Raw genomic sequence first — 20,954 nt, forward strand, 5'->3', positions numbered from 1 at the left:
GTGTGGTGGTGGTGTCGTTACTACTACAGCCGTGGCCAAAAGTTTTGAGAAATACACAAATATTAATTTTCGCAAAGTCTGCTGCCTCAGTTTGTATTGATAGCAATTTACATATACTCCAGAATGTTATGAAGAGTGATGAGATGAATTGCAATTAATTTCAAAGTCCCTCTTTGCCATGCAAATTAACTGAATCCCCCAAAAACATTTCCACTGCATTTCAGCCCTGCCACAAAAGGACCAGCTGACATCATGTCAGTGATTCTCTCGTTAACACAGGTGTGAGTGTTGACGAGGACAAGGCTGGAGATCACTCTGTCATGCTGATTGAATTCGAATAACAGACTGGAAGCTTCAAAAGGAGGGTGGTGCTTGGAATCACTGTTCTTCCTCTGTCAATCATGGTTACCTGCAAGGAAACACGTGCCGTCATCATTGCATTGCACAAAAAGTAATTCATAGGCAAGGATATTGCTGCCAGTAAGATTGCACCTAAATCAACCATTTATCGGATCATCAAGAACTTCAAGGAGAGCGGTTCAATTGTTGTGAAGAAGGCTTCAGGGCACCCAAGAAAGTCCAGCAAGCACCAGGACCATCTCCTAAAGTTGATTCAGCTGCGGGATCGAGGCACCACCAGTACAGAGCTTGCTCAGGAATGGCAGCAGTGCATCTGCACACACAGTGAGGTGAAGACTTTTGGAGGATGGCCTGGTGTCAAGAAGGGCAGCAAAGAAGCCACTTCTCTCCAGGAAAAACATCAGGGAGACTGATATTCTGCAAAAGGTACAGGGATTGGACTGCTGAGGACTGGGGTAAAGTCATTTTTTCTGATGAATCCCTCTTCCGATTGTTTGGGGCATCAGGAAAAAAGCTTGTCCGGAAAAGACAAGGTGAGCGCTACCATCAATCCTGTGTCATGCCAACAGCAAAGCATCCTGAGACCATTCATGTGTGGGGTTGCTTCTCAGCCAAGGGAGTGGGCTCACTCACAATTTTTCCTAAGAACACAGCCATGAATAAAGAATGGTACCAACACATCCTCCGAGAGCAACTTCTCCCAACCATCCAGGAACAGTTTGGTGACAAACAATGCCTTTTCCAGCATGATGGAGCACCTTGGAAAAAGCAAAAAGTGATAACTAAGTGGCCCGGGGAACAAAACATTGATATTTTGGGTCCATGGCCAGGAAACTCCCCAGACCTTAATCCCATTGAGAACTTGTGGTCAATCCTCAAGAGGTGGGTGGATAAACAAAAACTCACAAATTCTGACAAACTCCCAGCATTGACTATGCAAGAATGGGCTGCCATCAGTCAGGATGTGGCCCAGAAGTTAATTGACAGCATGCCAGGGCGGATTGCAGAGGTCTTGAAAAAGAAGGGTCAACACTGCAAATATTGACTATTTGCATCAACTTCATGTAATTGTCAATAAAAGCCTTTGACACTTATGAAATGCTTGTAATTATACTTCAGCATTCCATAGTAACATCTGACAAAAATATCTAAAGACACTGAAGCAGCAAACTTTGTGAAAATGTATATTGTGTCATTCTCAAAACTTTTGGCCAAGACTGTAGTCCAATGAATGCAATTTCAGTTATCAAGACAGTCCAGACTATTCCAGCCTGCTCTGACTGTAGTTGCTATGGTGAGCTCTATAAAAAAACATTCCGTTATTATGTACCTTGACTCCCTCGAAAACACAGATGTATCACAAACAAGCACACACACACGCACAGCCAATAAACACAGTCATACCATAACAATGGGTTTACTATAAAACACAATGAGAGAAAGAGAGCGGTAGATGGAGGAACAGGGTCTCAGAGCCAGTAGAGTAGTGTGGAAGTTAGGTGGGTTGTGTTTCTACATATAGAGTGTGTCTGAGGAACCCAAGGGGTCTGGCCTATGGAGCTGTGCTCACACACACACGGAGTAATGAGGTCCCAAGAGCTGGCTGGACACGCCACAAACACATAGGGTGCACACACGTGAACTCACACCCACATGAACAACTCACACCCACATGAACAACTCACACCCACATGAACAACTCACACACACACGAACAACACACGAACACACACGAACACACACACACACACACACACACACACACACACACACACACTCTACAAAACCAGTAAACAAATTTGTGTTCCTCATAGCCCCTCATAAACAGCTTTAACACACACTAAACATGGCGCTGACCGTCTAAAAACTGTTATTAAAACTAAAACACAACCAAGCATCCATCCCTGAGAGAGACTCAGTAATAAGGGCCGTCTTCTAGTCCAGACATGATCAAACATTTCGTCATCCTCAAACGTCTGTGTCATGTTGAGCTAATAACAGTAATTTGCATTCGACCAAAGGTCAGCGACTTAGCGGTTAGACACTTAGCTAGCAGGATCTGTTAAAACTGATAAGAACAGATTTGAGGTGGAACCAAAAAGAGGGTGGGGTGAGAGTAGCGCTGACCTTGACAAGAGACGGTGACAAGGGGAACTGACTGAAGAGAAACACACTCTGCCATCCTCTGTTTCACAATAAGCAGGTCATTGCGGCTAAATTGTGATAGAACAGATAATGTGCGGGAAACAGGTGCTGCAGCACCAAATGAGACAGTATCTGGAAGACATGCACCGCAGCTGCTAAATTATGTTTTTGTGTATATATATATATATATATATATATATATATATATATATATATATATATATATATATATATATATATATATATATATATATATATATATATATATATATATATGAGGTCGACCGATTATGATTTTTCAACACCGATACCGATACTGATTATTGGAGGACCAAAAAAAGCCAATACCGATGAATTGGACAATTTCTTTCTTTCTTTCTTTGTAATAATGACAATTACAACAATACCGAATGAACACTTATTTTAACTTAATATAATACATCAATAGAAATCAATTTAGCCTCAAATAAATAATGAAACATGTTCAATTTGGTTTAAATAATGCAAAAACAAAGTGTTGGAGAAGAAAGCAAAAGTGCAATATGTAAAAAGTGCAATATGTAAAAAAGCTCACGTTTAAGTTCCTTGCTCAGAACATGAGAACATATGAAAGCTGATGGTTCCTTTTTAACATGAGTCTTCAATATTCCAAGGTAAGAGGTTTTAGGTGGTAGTTAATATAGTATTTATAGGACTATTTCTCTCTATACGATTTGTATTTCATATACCTTTGACTATTGGATGTTCTTATAGGCACTTTAGTATTGCCAGTGTAACAGTATAGCTTCCGTCCCTCTCCTCGCCCCTGCCTGGGCTCAAACTTGCAGAGCAAGGGAAACAACTACTCAAAGTCTCAGAGCGAGTGACGTTTGAAACGCTATTAGCGCGCAGCCTGCTAAGTAGCTAGCCATTTCACATCAGTTACACCAGCCTAATCTCGGGAGTTGATTGGCTTCAAGTCATAAACAGCTCAATGCTTCAAGCGTTGCGAAGAGCTGCTGGCAAAACGCACAAAAGTGCTGTTTGAATGAATGCTTACAAGCCCGCTGCTGCCTACCATCGCTCAGTCAGACTGTTCTATCAAATATCAAATCATAGATTTAATTAGAACATAATAGCACACAGAAATTTGAGCCTTTGGTCATTAATATGGTCGAATTCGGAAACTATAATTTCGAAAACAAAACGTTTATTATTTCAGTGAAATATGGAACCGTTCCGTATTTTATCTAACGGGTGGCATCCCTAAGTCTAAATATTGCTGTTACATTGTACAACCTTCAATGTTATGTCATAATTACATACAATTCTGGCAAATTAGTTCGCAACGAGCCAGGCGGCCCAAACTGTTGCATATACCCTGACTCTGCGTGCAATGAGCGCAAAAGAAGTGCCACAATTTCACCTGGTTAATATTGCCTGCTAACCTGGATTTCTTTCAGCTAAATATGCAGGTTTAAAATATATACTTCTCTGTATTGATTTTAAGAAAGGCATTGATGTTTATGGTTAGGTACACGTTGGAGCAATGTCAGTCCTTTTTCTCGAATGTGCACCGCATCAATTATATGCAACGCAGGACACGTTAGATTAACTAGTGATTATGAATGATTGATTGTTTTTTACAAGATAGGTTTAATGCTAGCTAGCAACCTATCTTGGCTTCTTACTGCATTCGCGTAACAGGCAGGCTCCTCATGGAGTGCTATGAGAGGCAGGTGGTTAGAGCGTTGGACTAGTTAACTGCAAGGTTGCAAGATTGAATCCCCGAGCTGACTTGCCTAGTTCAATAAAGGTGTGAAAAAAAAAAAAATAATAATAATAATTTTTTTAAATCGGCCAAATCGGTGTCCAAAAATACAGATTTCCGATTGTTATGAAAACTTGAAATCGGCCCTAATTAATTAACCATTCCTATTGATCGGTCGACCTCATGTGTGTGTGTATATATATATATATATATATATATATATATATACATACAGTGCCTTGCGAAAGTATTCGGCCCCCTTGAACATTGCGACCTTTTGCCACATTTCAGGCTTCAAACATAAAGATATAAAACTGTATTTTTTTTGGGAAAGAATCAACAACAAGTGGGACACAATCATGAAGTGGAATGACATTTATTGGATATTTAAAACTTTTTTAACAAATCAAAAACTTAAAAATTGGGCGTGCAAAATTATTCAGCCCTCTTAAGTTAATACTTTGTAGCGCCACCTTTTGCTGCGATTACAGCTGTAAGTCGCTTGGGGTATGTCTCTATCAGTTTTGCACATCGAGAGACTGAATTTTTTTCCCCATTCCTCCTTGCAAAACAGCTCGAGCTCAGTGAGGTTGGATGGAGAGCATTTGTGAACAGCAGTTTTCAGTTCTTTCCACAGATTCTCGATTGGATTCAGGTCTGGACTTTGACTTGGCCATTCTAACACCTGGATATGTATATTTTTGAACCATTCCATTGTAGATTTTGCTTTATGTTTTGGATCATTGTCTTGTTGGAAGACAAATCTCCGTCCCAGTCTCAGGTCTTTTGCAGACTCCATCAGGTTTTCTTCCAGAATGGTCCTGTATTTGGCTCCATCCATCTTCCCATCAATTTTAACCATCTTCCCTGTCCCTGCTGAAGAAAAGCAGGCCCAAACCATGATGCTGCCACCACCATGTTTGACAGTGGGGATGGTGTGTTCAGCTGTGTTGCTTTTACGCCAAACATAACGTTTTGCATTGTTGCCAAAAAGTTCAATTTTGGTTTCATCTGACCAGAGCACCTTCTTCCACATGTTTGGTGTGTCTCCCAGGTGGCTTGTGGCAAACTTTAAACAACACTTTTTATGGATATCTTTAAGAAATGGCTTTCTTCTTGCCACTCTCCCATAAAGGCCAGATTTGTGCAATATGGACAGAGTCTCCCACCTCAGCTGTAGATCTCTGCAGTTCATCCAGAGTGATCATGGGCCTCTTGGCTGCATCTCTGATCAGTCTTCTCCTTGTATGAGCTGAAAGTATAGAGGGACGGCCAGGTCTTGGTAGATTTGCAGTGGTCTGATACTCCTTCCATTTCAATATTATCGCTTGCACAGTGCTCCTTGGGATGTTTAAAGCTTGGGAAATATTTTTGTATCCAAATCCGGCTTTAAACTTCTTCACAACAGTATCTCGGACCTGCCTGGTGTGTTCCTTGTTCTTCATGATGCTCTCTGCGCTTTTAACGGACCTCTGAGACTATCACAGTGCAGGTGCATTTATACGGAGACTTGATTACACACAGGTGGATTGTATTTATCATCATTAGTCATTTAGGTCAACATTGGATCATTCAGAGATCCTCACTGAACTTCTGGAGAGAGTTTGCTGCACTGAAAGTAAAGGGGCTGAATAATTTTGCACGCCCAATTTTTCAGTTTTTGATTTGTTAAAAAAGTTTGAAATATCCAATAAATGTCGGTCCACTTCATGATTGTGTCCCACTTGTTGTTGATTCTTCACAAAAAAATACAGTTTTATATATTTATGTTTGAAGCCTGAAATATGAGAAAAGGTCGCAAAGTTCAAGGGGGCCGAATACTTTCGCAAGGCACTGTATTTAATGAAGCTGCCAAATGAGGACTTGTCAGGCGTCTGTTTCTCAAACTAGACACTAATGTACTTGTCCTCAGTTGTGCACCGGGGCCTCCCACTCCTCTTTCTATTCTGGTTAGAGCCAGTCTTACAGACTCCCATCTCTCCCTCTCTCGCTCCTTCTCACTGGTTCCCTATCATTCCCCTTTTTCTTTCTCGACCTCCCTGCTGCTCTCTTTAACCTTCTCTCCCTCCCCACCATAATGTCCCGTTGTTCTTCTATCGCTCCTTTATATCCCTTTCCCCCCTCCCTCTCTCCCTTTCATTTAGGGAGTTTGGGAAGAGCTGTTAGTGACTCAGACCTTATTACTGGGGCTCGTGATTGGCCGAGGTTTCATTAACATACCTGTCATCTCGCTGCTAAAGAGAAGAGAGCCATCACGCAAGTTGGCACTAAGCCACTGGAGGTGTCAATGAAGAAGCCATTTTGGCTCACCATGTCACTACATAGAGTACATAGAGTACTTGTTAAAGTTTAGCCATGTCGCTTTAGGTCAGTCATGATTGTACCGAAAGTCTCTTGTATTGTCCTTTTTGGCTCTGATGCAGGTAATCTAGGCTGGCTGTGCCAGGTAGATGAGGAAGGCATCAATTTTTGCTCACTTGCACTGGTTAGCCTGGTTCCGAGTCAATGGGGTTATATGAGTGTGGGGTCCATGTTGGCTACATTACACTGCATCTATAGACTGGCTCTAAGTCAACGGGGTTATATGAGTATGGCATCAATTTTGGCTCTTTTGCTCTAGTCTTTAGCCTAACTAGGCTGGCTTTGAGTCAGTAGGCAGGTTTCCATTGACCCAGGTTTATTTGACAAAAGCAATGTCACAAAAAAAGATTTGCGACATGTGCAATGGAACGGCAGATATAGAAGAAATGTTCCTAAAGATCGACAACATTTTCATTAGTTCGACAGGAGTGGATTTCTCTTTTGTTTTTTTGCGACAAATGAAAATTGAAACAGTATTTTTCAAATAAATGATGATTGCCATATCATTTTGAAGTTATCTGTGGTACGTGATTTCATCACATAAAGCCCCACTCCACATTAAATTCTAAAAGCCTGGCCTCCCGGGTGTCGCAGTCGCAGTGCCACCGGAGACTCTGGGTTTGAGCCCAGGCTCTGTCACAGCCGGCTGCGACAGGGAGGTCCATGGGGCGCCGCACAATTGGCTTGGTTGGGTTGTGTTTCAGAGGCTCTCAACCTTTGTCTCTCCCGAGCCCATACAGGAGTTGTAGCGACCAGACAGTAACTACTAATAATTGGATACCATAAAAAGGGGGTAAAAAAAAATAAAAGCCTATGCTTGTTCAACTACAGTATCTTGCAGAAGAATTCATCCCAGTTTTTGTTTTTCCTATTTTGTTGCATTACAACCTCTAATGGATTTTTATTTGGATTTCATGTAATGGACAAATTACTCCAAATTCGTGAAGTGAAAAAAAACAAATAGTTTCAAAAATGTATACAATATAAAAAAACGGAAAAGTGGTGTGTGTTTATGTGTTCACCCCTTTGCTATGGAGCCACTAAATAAGATCTGGTGCAACCAATTACCTTCCGAAGTGTCACAATTGGTTAAATAAAGTCCACCTGTGTGCAATCTAAGTGTCACATGATCTGTCACATGATCTCAGTAAATTTACACCTGTTCTGAAAGGCCCCAGAGTCTGCAACACCGAGAAGCAAGGGGCACCACCAAGACAGCGGCAGCATGAAGACCGAGGAGCCCTCCAAACAGGTCAGGGACAAAGTTGTGGAGAAGTACAGATCAGGGTTGGGTTATAAAAAACATATCCGAAACCTTGAGCATCAGACGGAACACCATTAAATTCATTATTAATGCCCTCCAGGCAAGGAGGGCATTAATCAGAAAGCCAACAGAGAGACCAAAGATAACCCTGAATGAGCTGCAAAGCTCCACAGTGGGGATTGGTGTATCTGTCCATAGGACCACTTTAAGCACAGAGCTGGGCTTTATGGAAGTGGCCAGAAAAAAAGCCATTGCTTAAAGGTGTTTGCCAAAAGGCATGTGGGAGACTCCCCAAACACATGGGAGAAGGTACTCTGGTCAGATGAGACTAAAATTGAGCTTTTGGGCCATCAAGGAAAACGCTATGTCTGCGCAAGCCCAACACCTCTCATCACCCGACATGCTGTGGGGAGGTTTTTCAGCGGCAGGGACTCGGAAACTGGTCAGAATTTGGATGGCGCTAAATACAGGGAAATTCTTGAGGGAAACCTGTTTTAGTCTTCCAGAGATTTGAGACTGGGACGGAGGTTCACCTTCCAGCAGGACAATGGCCCTAAGCATACTTCTAAAGCAACACGTGGTTTAAGGGGAAACTTTTCAATGTCTTGGGATGGCCTAGTCAAAGCCCAGACCTCAATCCAATTGAGAATCTGTGGTATGACGTAAAGATTGCTGTACACCAGCGGAACCCATCCAACTTGAAGGAGCTGGAGCAGTTTTGCCTTGAAGAATGTGCAAAAATCCCAGTGGCTAGATGTGTCAAGCGTATAGAGACATACCCCAAGAGACTTGCAGCTGTAATTGCAGCAAAAGGTGGCTCTACAAAGTATGGACTTTGGGGGGGTGAATAGTTATGCACGCTCAAGTTCTGTTTTTTGTCTTATTTCTTGTTTATTTCACAATAACAAATATTTTTCATCTTCAAAGTGGTAGGCATGTTGTGTAAATCAAATAATACAAACCCCCCAAAAATAAATTTTAATTCCAGGTTATAAGGCAACAAAATAGGAAAACCGCCAAGGGGGGTGAATACTTTCGCAAGCCATTGTATAAAAATGATGTTTCTTTACAGGACAAGGATTGTCCTGACTTTCAAGATTGTCTGTAGGGCTTCACCTTTCTTTTTCTGGTTGGCTGGCAAGTTTCACCATGTTCTGTACTAAGATGGCTGTTGACTGCTGTTGCAGTGTCATAGCCTTTCGCGGGCTACCTGAGACATGAAACAGGTGTGAGGGCATACAGGCTGTTTATTCATGAGCAGTTTGCCTAAATGGGTAATGGAAACACTTCAACCACTACATTTTTAAATCGACAGTGTAGCTTTTTGCGAAAAAAGGTTTTGTTTTTAGGTGTGACGTCATTACGTCCAGCTGTTTTGATCGGCACAAGGTCGTTAAATGGAAATGCACTCTAGCAGGAATATGTTGCATCCATCGACAAAAAAAAGAACACGTCACAATGGAATGGAAATGGAAACATAGCTAGTAATGGTGTCCGTGTTGGCTGAGTTGAACTGTTTCTAAGCTGGCGCAGAGTCAAATAGGTTGTATGAGCATGGGGATGACACGGGCTGAGTGCCCCTAACATGCGTTGATTACACACAGGAGACAGGGCGATATAATACCTCTGGCACAGGCTTGTTTAGACTCGTCTAAGATGTCACTGTCCCTCCCAGGACTAAAGAATCAAAGCACAGAACAGCATAACATAACTAAGCCTGTTACAAGTACCCGTGTCTTCATGGTTGGAGTGGTGCGTGTGTGTGTCTGACAGTGCGTCACAAATGCCATATTGTATAAGTGGGCGTCTAGCCCAGAATGCATTTCATGCTCACATGACTGAACATGACAGGTCCTCTTTGCTGATCGTGCCCATAATGACTACCTATACACAACCATGCGGTGCACCATTCAACAACACACACACACACACACACAGTAGCACACACACAATATTCCCTACTAACTAAGAGAGTGTCAGTGTGGGGAAACAGCAGTAACTGAGGCTCACAAACCCAGAAGATAGGAGAGAACAAACGAGAGAACGAGAGAGAGAGAGAGAACAGGAGAGAGAACAGGAGATGGAGCAGGAGATTGTGTGCGAGAGAGAGAGAACGAGCGAGAAAGCAAGAGGGGGAAAGAGCGACAGAAAGCTAGCAAGCAGGAGAAACCATGTTTTTCCTCAGTTACACAAAAGCTAACCATTTCCAGTTATGGATCAAGGCTCTTTGTGAGAGAGCGGATCACACAGGAGGATAACGAGGAAGTCTCGCCTCCTCTCACTCTAACAAGCTAACTCCTCTACGGTGTAGTAGGTGGTGGAGAGGAAAATGACACAGTATTGGAAATAAGAGTGCTTTTATGGCAAAGAGACATAGCAAGGAAAATACTATATGTCATTTGTTTAGAGCAGCAGCTACAGTATGTACGCAAACGATAAATAAGTACTGTAAACCTTCCCAGATATCCACAAACACACACACAGCCAAACTATCCCAAAACTCCCAAAATGCCATAAAAGGCCCAGCACAAGACAGACAAGTTGAGCCAACCGATAGCAATCTCTGAGTGCCATAGGCAATTACACACCCATCACTACCTCAGTCTGTCACTCCCTCAGACACTCATCCTTGACTCTCCTCTAAATGTCAGAGTGGAACAACAGTGTTCCAACAACAGATGGCTAAAACAGTGAGGGGAACCAGGCGTAATTGTATCTCTGCACCACTGGTCTGATCCAGCCCATTCTCTACCCTGACAAAATCTGTCAATTCTGTCACCACTGCAAAGATAAACCAAACAAACACTGATATGACAAGACAAAACTGATGTGGGGCCTGTAATCTCTTGTAGACAGAGGCACGTAACATAACTGGTGTCGTAGCATCCTTCAGACTGTGGGATGCAACGACTAATGAGGGACTTTGTTCTGGTGCGCAGATTTGTCACTGGTCATTTGTACAAATCACAATGTTGCAAGTGCTCAAATATCGGGGAAGGGACATTTGGCCCATAGACTTTCCCATAACTTGCAAAGAGGGAGAGAGAGAACGAGAGGGGGCGGGGGGGGGGGGGGGGGGGGGGGGGGGAGACGTTTAACAAGTCTCCCTCATAACCTAATCGATTATCTGACACAATTACTTACGTTTTTAGTTCTGGGTGTCCGAGTTTAGGATCCATGAAACATGTGTAGACAGAGGGTGACCGTGTGAGGAGTCTATCTAATCATATTAATTTGATATCAGGCTGAATAGGATCGATGTGTGTGTGTATATATATATGTGTATCATTTCTATAGTCTCTCATCCTCTTTACCAAACTGCAGACAACAGACACACCGCTCTACCGGCTCTCACAGTCTCACATCAGAATTAAACGTTCATCCATGTTTCTCAAATGTCAAATTTCAAAGAGTTTAAGGTTAAGTTAAGGCGTTAACTCTGCATGTTTAAGGTAGGGTTAAGTTCAGGCATTAACTACGAATTGTGAAGGCAAGGGATATGTTTAAAACAAAAATACGGTGGATTCGAATTTACAACATTTGGAATTGGAGGCAGATGCATGCCATCGGCCATCCCGTCCACAATGCCCGAGAAAAACCTACTTGAAGCTAACAGCGCTCACTGCTGCCCCTAGTGGCTGATTTCCATGTTATCTCCCAAAGTCCTCAAGACATGGATGAACGTCAAATACTGACTTGAATCATGGGTGACTTGGCTGCACCACACACTGGTACACATTTTGACTTAGTCTTCTGTATTTGTTCTAACTGTCATATGCATCATCCTTCATGAGTGCCAACAGTGCTGTGGTTGGTGCTTGGAGCTGAAGGAGAGAGGAAGCCATTGCGTGTCAGTGATAGGAAGGAACACAGTTTCCAGAAAGAACTACTGGGAGAGTATGCCCTCTGGGTAAACGTGTCTCTCCCCCTACTAGACCTTTGGGACAAGGAGATACACACACAGAGAGACAGAGAGACAGAGAGAGATGCAGAGAGAGAGAGAGAGAGAGAAATGATAGATTCTTCACATGCTGTCCTCCTGACATCACTGGCAGCAAGCTGTATTGTGACCACACACACACTGAGGGATAGTAGGCCTGCCATGTTGTAGGCTGGCAGTGTGCTAGACCACACACTGAGGGATAGTAGGCCTGCCATGTTGTAGGCTGGCAGTGTTCTAGACCACACACTGGACACCTCGTGCTTGGATGAGACACCTGCACCTTCACTAGCCTGATTAACAATGTTTAATCACAATATAGTAAAGAGATAGAGAATCACACAATCACCCATAAATAGACTTAGTTCCAGGTTTATTACTCATAGCAAATTAGCATACAGCTTCACAGACACAAAATTTCCCCGTTACTATTTCTGTGTGTGTGTGTGTTGGGGTGCACACACACACACATACTTTTCTCCATATGGATATCGAGGGCGAGACAGCGGCCTCTTTAATTATCAATGAACACCACCTGCACATGCCCAATCTGTTTGAGGAGTGTTTATTTTATGATGTAAGCGTGCTTGTGTGTGTGTGTGTGTGTCTTCAATAATATGGCCTTTGGCCACGTGCCAGCTGGTGTAATGAGTGACAAACACGGCGGATCAGATGATGCACAACATTGTTGCAAATTAGAAGGGACAAGTCAGTTCCTGCATTGGGAGCCTTGCCCCCCTAACCAACTAGGAAAGAAAGTCACCTGGGTGGAAAGTAACTCCGGCCACTTGTACTTCCTGTGTGTAGATCGTGTCAAACCTGTTTGTCTTGTCAAGAAGAAACCCTGACGAAAACTTTGAATCAACGTTACAGCAATGTTGGCTTGTGACATAATAAATCATAGTGCCGGCGTATAAGAGAGCAACTCGATTCTTTCCTTCTTAATTTCTTTAGCTAGATCTCGTACCACCAAATGACCCACATGACACCCTTCAAAGTATTAATATGTCTTCCCAAGTATTATTGGGCATGCTGCTGTGCTAGACATGTTCGTTTTTAGTCGAGCACCAGATGTGTCATCCGAGTGAGTCGGATGTTCCAAAAATCAAGATTGTTCCAGCTGCACCAGTCAAAAGTTTGGACACACCTACTCATTCACGGATTTTCTTTATTTCTACATTGAAGAATAATAGTGAAGACATCAGAACTATGAACTAACACATATCATGTAGTAACCAAAAAAGTATAAAACAAATCAAAATATATTTTATATTTGAGATTCTTCAAAGTAGCCACCTATTGCCTTGATGACAGCTTTGCACACTCTTGGCATTCTCTCAACCAGCTTCATGAGGTAGTCACCTGGAATGCATTTCAATTAACAGGTGTGCCTTCTTAAAAGTTAATGTGTGTAATTTATTTTCTTCTTAATGTGTTTGAGACAATCAGTTGTGTTGTGACAAGGTAGGGGTGGTGTACAGAAGATAACCCTATTTGGTAAAAGACCAAGTCCATATTATGGCAAGAACAGCTCAAATAACCAAAGAGAAATGAGAGTCCATCATTACTTTAAGACATGAAGGTCAGTCAATCTGGAAAATGTCAAGAACTTTGAAAGTTTCTTCATATGCAGTCACAAAAACCATCAAGCGGAATGATGAAACTGACTCTCATGAGGACTGCCATAGGAAACCCAGTTACCTCTGCTGCAGAGGATAAGTTCATTAGAGTTACCAGCCTCAGAAATTACAGCCCAAATAATTGCTTCAGAGTTCAAGTAACAGACACATCTCAACATCTACTGTTCAGAGGAGACTGTGTGAACCGGGCCTTCATGGTCGAATTGCTGCAAAGAAACCACTACTAAAGGACACCAATAAGACCAAGAGACTTGCTTTGGCCAAGAAACACAAGCAATGGACATTAAACTGGTGGAAATTTGTCCTTTGGTCTGATGAGTACAAATTTGAAATTTTTGGTTCCATCCGCCGTGTCTTTGTGAGACGCAGAGTAGGTGAACAGATTATCTCCATATGTGTGGTTCCCACTGTGAAGCATGGAGGAGGAGGTGTGATGGTGTGGTGGTGCTTTGCTGGTGACACTGTCCGTGATTTATTTAGAATTCAAGGCACACTTAACCAGCATGGCTACCACAGCATTCTGCAGCGATACGCCATCCCATCTGGTTTGCGCTTAGTGGGACTATAATTAGTTTTTCAACAGGATAATGACGCAACACACCTCCAGGCTGTGTAAGGGCTATTTGACCAAGAAGGAGAGTGATGGCGTGCTACATCAGATGACCTGGTCTCCACAATCACCCGACCTCAACCCAATTAAGATGGTTTGGGATGAGTTGGACCGCAGAGTGAAGCAAAAGCGGCCAACAATTGCTCAGCATATGTGGGAACTCCTTCAAGACTGTTGAAAAAGCATTCCAGGTGAAGCTGATTGAGAAAATGCCAAGAGTGTGTAAAGCTGTCATCAAGGCAAAGAGTGGCTACTTTGAAGAATCAAAAATATATTGATTTGTTTAACACTTTTTTGGTTACTACATTATTCCATGTGTGTTATTTCATAGTTTTGATGTCTTCACTATTATTCTACAATGTAGAAAATAGTAAAAACAAAGAAAAATCCGTGAAAATCCCTGAATGGTTGCCTGTTATGCAAATAGATCGGCCTCTGACCGCAAGGCATTACAGAGGGTAGTGCGTACGGCCCAGTACATCACTGGGGCCAAGCTTCCTGCCATACAGGACCTCTATACCAGGCAGTGTCAGAGGAAGGCCCTAAAAATTGTCAAAGACTCCTGCCACCATAGTCATAGACTGTTGTCTCTGCTACTGCACAGCAAGCAGTACAGGAGTGCCAAGTCTAGGTCAAAAAAGCTTCTTAACACCTTCTACCCCCAAGCCATAAGACCGCCCACCCCCTCTTTTACGATGCTGCTACTCTCTGGTTACCATCAATGCATAGTCACTGTAACTCTACCTACATGTACAGATTACTTCAACTAACCTGTGCCCCTGCACATTGACTCTGTACCAGTACCCCCTGTATATAGCCTCGCTACTGTTATTTTACTGCTGCTCTCCAACTATGTTATTTTTAACCTATTTTTATTTTTTTACTTAACACTTATTTTTCTTAAAACTGCATTGTTGGTTAAGGGCTTGTAAGTAAGCATTCACTGTTCACATTCACCGGTTGTACTTGGCGCATGTGACAAATAACATTTGATTTAATTTAATTTGAATGAGTAGGTGTGTCCAAACTTTTGACTAGTACTGTATGTAAATTAATATTTTATTTTCAATAAATTAGCAAACATTTCTAAACACGTTTTCACTTTGTCATTATGGGGTATTGTGTGTAGAAGGGAGAGAAAAAATACATGATTTAATAAATGTTTTATTTAGACTTAACAAAAAAACGTGGAATACGTTAATGGACATGAATACTTTCTAAAGGCACTGTACTTTCCATTTACCCTGGTCGGAAATCTCCCCTTGATGCATGGCCGGAAATAAGACAGTTTAGTCTTATACACAAAGTAAACATAGATACAATTAATGCACAAAGGAAATGCTCAGTAGATGTAATCTTCAGATAAATACTCAGACAAAACATAAACCATTTCCTCTTACTTGGTTCCCCCCCTCTTACTCTGCACTGCGTGTAGTTTAAACCCACTCATAGGGCATGCTTTTATGGCTAGCCTCATGACAACGGCCCCCAGCGTCAGACTCTCTCTGTGTGTGTGTGTGTGTGTGTGTGTGTGTGTGTGTGTGTGTGTGTGTGTGTGTGTGTGTGTATATAGGGCCACCCACCCCCGCAAGGCGAGAGTTATTGTCAAGGTTACCACAGTCTGCATACAAGTCAGGGATTGGGGACATGGATGGCTGACACACACACACACACACACACACACACATGCCTTTGGGCTGTTTGACAGGGGAAGAGCAACTGTGAGTGTGGCAGTGTGTGGCAAAACCAAAACCTGGACAACCTACCAAAGAGTAGAATTCACTCTAACCTGCTTCTAAGTCAAAACAGTAAGATCTACAACACATGGGACAGCATTCTACTTCCAAGTCAATACAGTAAGATATACAACTCTTGGGACAGCAATATTCACAGTCAAGCTGCCTAGTGTGAATTTTAGCACGCTCACTAGAGGTAGTGGAACTAAATGAGGCATGGACTGACATGAGGGTGATACTAGCCATTCAGTACACACACACATACATTTTGTATACAGTTCCCTCCCCCCCTTGTCTGGCTCTCTGTGCCCTGCTGTGGGCAGGCTGTGGATTAGGGGCAGGGCAGAGGGCATGCTGGTTGTGCCAGCTGCTGCCAACTACATCCTTGCCAGCGTTGTCAGTAAATAATGGCACTTATGTGTGGTAAGCCAAACACAGACAAAGTGTAAGACGTGTTTGTGATTGAGTGTGTAAGATCATTGCAGGTCGTTATGAAGGAGATAGAAAGTTGTACATTTACACCGTATGCTAGAACCCACAAGATCAACCTTCACGTGACACCTAGACTAGAGAACACAAAGCCTACCTCACCAGTATCTGTTCTCTCACCAAACATGCAACAGAAAATGCAGTTCTACCCCTTATTGTAAAGACCTGTGGTTGGTCTCCTTGGAGACCAGGTGGGAAGAGAACAGACCATGTCATTAGTCATGTTTGGCAATAGTCATCCTCTCACCTTTGCATTATATTTAACCATTTACAACTGCTTCCCGACACGCATTTATTGAAACATTTAACCTGATCCACCATCCACTGATTTGCGTGTTCACCTTAACATCCCACACAAAAGAACAGTCTAGTTCTCCTCCACAACAGGTGTTTTTTTCCTCTCTTTTCATTCAATCATTATTTTTCTTCAAAGAACTTCTAACAAAAGAAACCACACTGAATACTTGAAAGATAGGATGCTGTATCAAAGGCATGTGAATGTTAATGATAAAGTATTTTTATTTGGAAGCTCGCTAACACACACACACACACACACACACAGCTCTTTAGCAAGCCGTTGTCCCAGTATTGATGAAACTGACCGACATCCTTGGGTTACCCAGTTTCCCAAAAGAAGACCCCGGTCTCTCCCTGCTGGTGGTGTTTGTGTCCACACACACAGGCTCATGTTTCCCCTCATATCTAGCCATGGTCTCGGTGTGGGACTTCTGAACGCAGTGGAGGACTATCAATGTTTCCTCAGACGTACAGAGCAACATGATACCTGCCCCTACGCATCCCACTGGAACGAGGGAGAGAAAGAGTAGAGGACAAAAGAACAAAGGATCAATCCAAAGTTCCAATGCTCTCAGAATCACCACTCTTCTTTGTGTACTGAAGCGTGGACAAAGACAAGTATGAATATCCACAGAGCACACATTATGGGTGTACTACAGCTTGGAAAACGACACTGACTAGTGAGCTACCTGATAAGACCAGTCTCTGTTTTCTACAACATTCTGTTTGGAGACCACATTAGAATAGCCTATACAAAACCACAACAAAAGCTCAATCAAAAGTGAAACAGAGCATGAGAGAGCAAAAAAAAAGGTCTAGCAGGCAGCGAGCATTTGTCCCTACACACCACACCACAATTAAGGTTAGAATTAGTGTTAGGATTAGAATTAAGTTAAGGGTTAGGAGCTAGGGTTGGTTTTAGGGTTAAGGTATGGGTTAGGGAAAATAGGATTTTGAATGGGACTGAATTGTGTGTCCCCACAAGGTTAGTTGTACAAGACTGTGTGTTTGTGTGTGTGTGGTGGCCTATCAGTGACAAACCAACTTTCACATCTCCCAAGAGTCATCGTGCTCCAGGGAATTCCATAGGCCAAGTCGCATCAGAGAGAAAGTCACTTTGAGGAACTAAACAGAGAATTAGTGTTTCAAAAAGAAAAAGCTTAAGATAAAGGTCTGTTCATGAGAATTCAGATGTAGTGAATTAGTTTAGGGTTGTATATAGAGAAACCTGTGGCTTCATGTTCAGTCATTCTTCCACCCATTACATACGTTGTTCACTTACTCACTGACCTGCATTTGTGTATCAATAATTGTAATCAATAATAATTTCTTATTCAATCCAGTCATTCATTCCTGGGAAACATTGACTTATCTGACACTGTTGATATTAAATTGATATCTGACGAGTGGCAAGGTTCAGTGCAGTGTTAATCGGCAAGCACAGATAGATTGAAACAGCCCTCAGCGGAATAAATGTATCAAACAAGCTTCTGAAATCATGTTTAGCTGTTTGCTTGACTGAATTAATTTGCCCAAGTGCTGGCTGGCTCGGAGGGGCGCATCGAGACACTTACTGACACACACAGCGGTGCAATCTCTCCCTGTTTCGCTCCCAAGTTAATTGCCATCAGTCCAGGAGTCAATTTCAGTCACATACCCCAGTCAACAACACATGACTGTAGACAGGATGCACGAGACATAAATATGGCCTTCCACAGGAAACCATGGTGATAATGAGGAGCATGATATCTTGACAGGAAACATGGGGGGAAGGGGCTGAGAGGAAGGGAGGAGACGCAGTTTCTCCGCAATTAACTCATAATATAAGGCATGTTAACAGTCTTAATAAGCTACACTGCACACACAACCTTCCCACTCCTTGCCTGCCCCTTGTGATCGAAGATTTGTTGGGGAAGGTATGTCATTATTTTGATATGACACAGGGAATTTGTTGGAGTTGATTGATTTCAGAATGCATCTTTCATCACATTATAGTCTATGCTTCACTCTCTGTGCCCAACATATCCTCTCTGTAGCACAACCTAAACATAGCAATCAGGAAAGTGTAAAGACCCCCAGGATCAATTATCTAACTGTTATATTAGGACTGCTATTATTAGATAATAACTGGCAATTTGGGAAGGTAAATGTGCAGTGTGTCTAGAAACATTCCCCAAAGTATGTGCTTGGCATGAAAACATTCATCTTTGTGTGGAGGGCTCTAGCAGAATGAAAAATGAACCTACATCCAGCTAGAGCTCTGGTGTAAACTACACACACCCAACACAGTGCAGGTGCACTTCCACTATGGTGCTAATGTTGTGTTAGCTCCCGAGAAGCATCATCTCAAGCTTTTTAAAGGGTTGATTCCATTGGAGGGAAACCAACTAGAAATAGACATGAGTCATTACCCTATCAGGTTTCTCTGAAATGTGGCACCAACGTCCAGGGAATTTTGCCACTGCACTATAACAGGGAGAAACGGCTGGATTTCAGATCTATTGTACTAATCTTATGGGAATTGGCCTCATGACATGTTTTCTTTTTCTTCAACATTTTTATAAGATATTTTTCATCATTACAAAAACAGATAATCATGACATCATACATTAAAGTTCCCAACAACATTGTGAGAGACAGTGGCTTTCACGTCCCTATTTAGTTGAACAGACTTTATCAAGGTACTTCTATGCAGAGTTCGATGACTAATAATCGCTGAAGAGGAATGCATACATAGTTGTGATTTTGTTTGTTATAGCCTCTCAGTGTAGAGAACATTTGGCAGGGACCAAAGGGGAGTGTAAGGCTGTCAAAGCCATGGGGGGTCCATGAAAGACATGTGTGTGAACTGTCAATAACTATAACAGCCAGCACTTTGATGGAAGTATCAACCTAGGAAGGTCAGGTCCTCTTGCACAACAACTTCAAAGCCCACAAAGCTCTATAAAATGTACAAACAAAGGGGAAAAAAATCCATCCATGCATGCACAATCCACAGCCACCTTGCAGGTTGCAGAGGTAGAATTTTGCAAGTTCAACCACCAGTCAATTCGATTCCAGAACGTTAGATGCTGAAGTGGCCGAATGTTGCAAACGTCTGCAGGGAGAACCCTTTCTAAAAGCCAGAGCTACACAGAAACATAGGATCAGCATGAATAATCTACAGCTACTTTGTTTCAATCTTGATGCCTGAGATGCGCGCTTTGCGCAATCGGATTCATAATGTCAACGCTGTGTTTATACAGTGGACAATATACCAGATATCACTCTGCAAGCGCAGGCTGATGAATATAAAAACGCTTGTCCTGGGGGCCTTTAGAATTATGTATTTATCAACATAACCTGCTCAATGTAAGCAAAAGCTGCAAGGAAAATGCTTGACAAAGGTAGAGGGTCTGACCGTACCACCCGGTGAAAACTCTATCCTATTCTTCACGGTCGAAGGATAACAACATGCCAATATCACACACCAACACCAGCAGCTTATTTCCAAACACACAAACGCAAGTGAACGCTACACGATATCAGACCGATATATTGTGTAGGCTCGGGTCGCCGATAGCAGACGCCTCAACCCACCCCCGCCGCGTGGTGCGTTATAGCGGCTACCTTACCTTTGGAATTGCTGAATGCCGTGTACCAGGAGAGCGAAATGAGTCCGCATAGACCAAACAATACGACCGTTAGGAAGGTGCCATTTCGGAGCCTCATCTCCGGATCCCCGGGCTCATGTCCGAACCGAGTGCGGGGTATCTGGGCTCTCTCTGCTCGTTTGCGGTGCTTCCAGGAGATAAATGCCTCTTTACGCCTGGCAGTCGGAGCGGAGGACTGGGTTTGTTATTGCGCGGCGCTCTGCTCTCGGGTAGACTACTCAGTCGCAAAAGCATGCAATGCTCACCAGGAAGGGTTGCCAGAAAAGGGGGGGATATTTTTTCTCTCTCTCCTCGAGTCAGAGCGGAGTGGTTAAAGAGATACCATACAGTGTTGCAAGTGGGCGTTGGGAAATGTGAAAGGCAGCAGCTCCAGGTTGATGTTCATGTTCATATTCCGCTCATTTAATTTAATGACGTAGGCCTAAATGCCCGAGGTAGCCTACAAGTGCTTCTTCATCCATTCGGATACTGAGCCTGGCATGCAAGTGGATTGCAAGTGCAGCACCAAGAGGCAAGAATGAAATAGCCTCACTTGGCTGAAACATTTGACAGTGCTTTAAATTTAATTTTACTTCTGCTATAACGTGGAAAGGCAAACCATGTGCCCAAATCCATATGGGTTATTTAGCCTACCTAGAAGCGGGTATCAATTAAACACATTTTCGTTGAAAAATAAACCTAATTCAAATTTTGGGTCCGAATGAGCAGT

General features: G+C 42.7%; 1 protein-coding gene across 4 annotated transcripts in view; it reads right to left on the bottom strand.

Moving 5' to 3' along the window:
* Window positions 1-20,954, bottom strand: part of LOC110488910 (alpha-1,3-mannosyl-glycoprotein 4-beta-N-acetylglucosaminyltransferase B) — a 175,433-nt gene that overhangs the window by 139,097 nt on the left and 15,382 nt on the right. The window contains exon 1 of one of the 4 annotated variants that reach the window (XM_036943040.1): window positions 20,207-20,704. The exons of 2 other annotated variants lie outside the window; for them this stretch is intronic. In XM_036943040.1, the coding sequence (XP_036798935.1) occupies window positions 20,207-20,303 (97 nt within the window). In that variant the 5' untranslated portion in view covers window positions 20,304-20,704. Of the gene's footprint in view, window positions 1-20,206; window positions 20,705-20,954 lie in introns of those variants that run through there. One more of the 4 variants, XM_036943037.1, reaches the window with a different exon arrangement.

This window comes from Oncorhynchus mykiss, chromosome 14 (assembly GCF_013265735.2).
Source record: "Oncorhynchus mykiss isolate Arlee chromosome 14, USDA_OmykA_1.1, whole genome shotgun sequence".
NCBI classification, from domain to species: domain Eukaryota; kingdom Metazoa; phylum Chordata; class Actinopteri; order Salmoniformes; family Salmonidae; genus Oncorhynchus; species Oncorhynchus mykiss.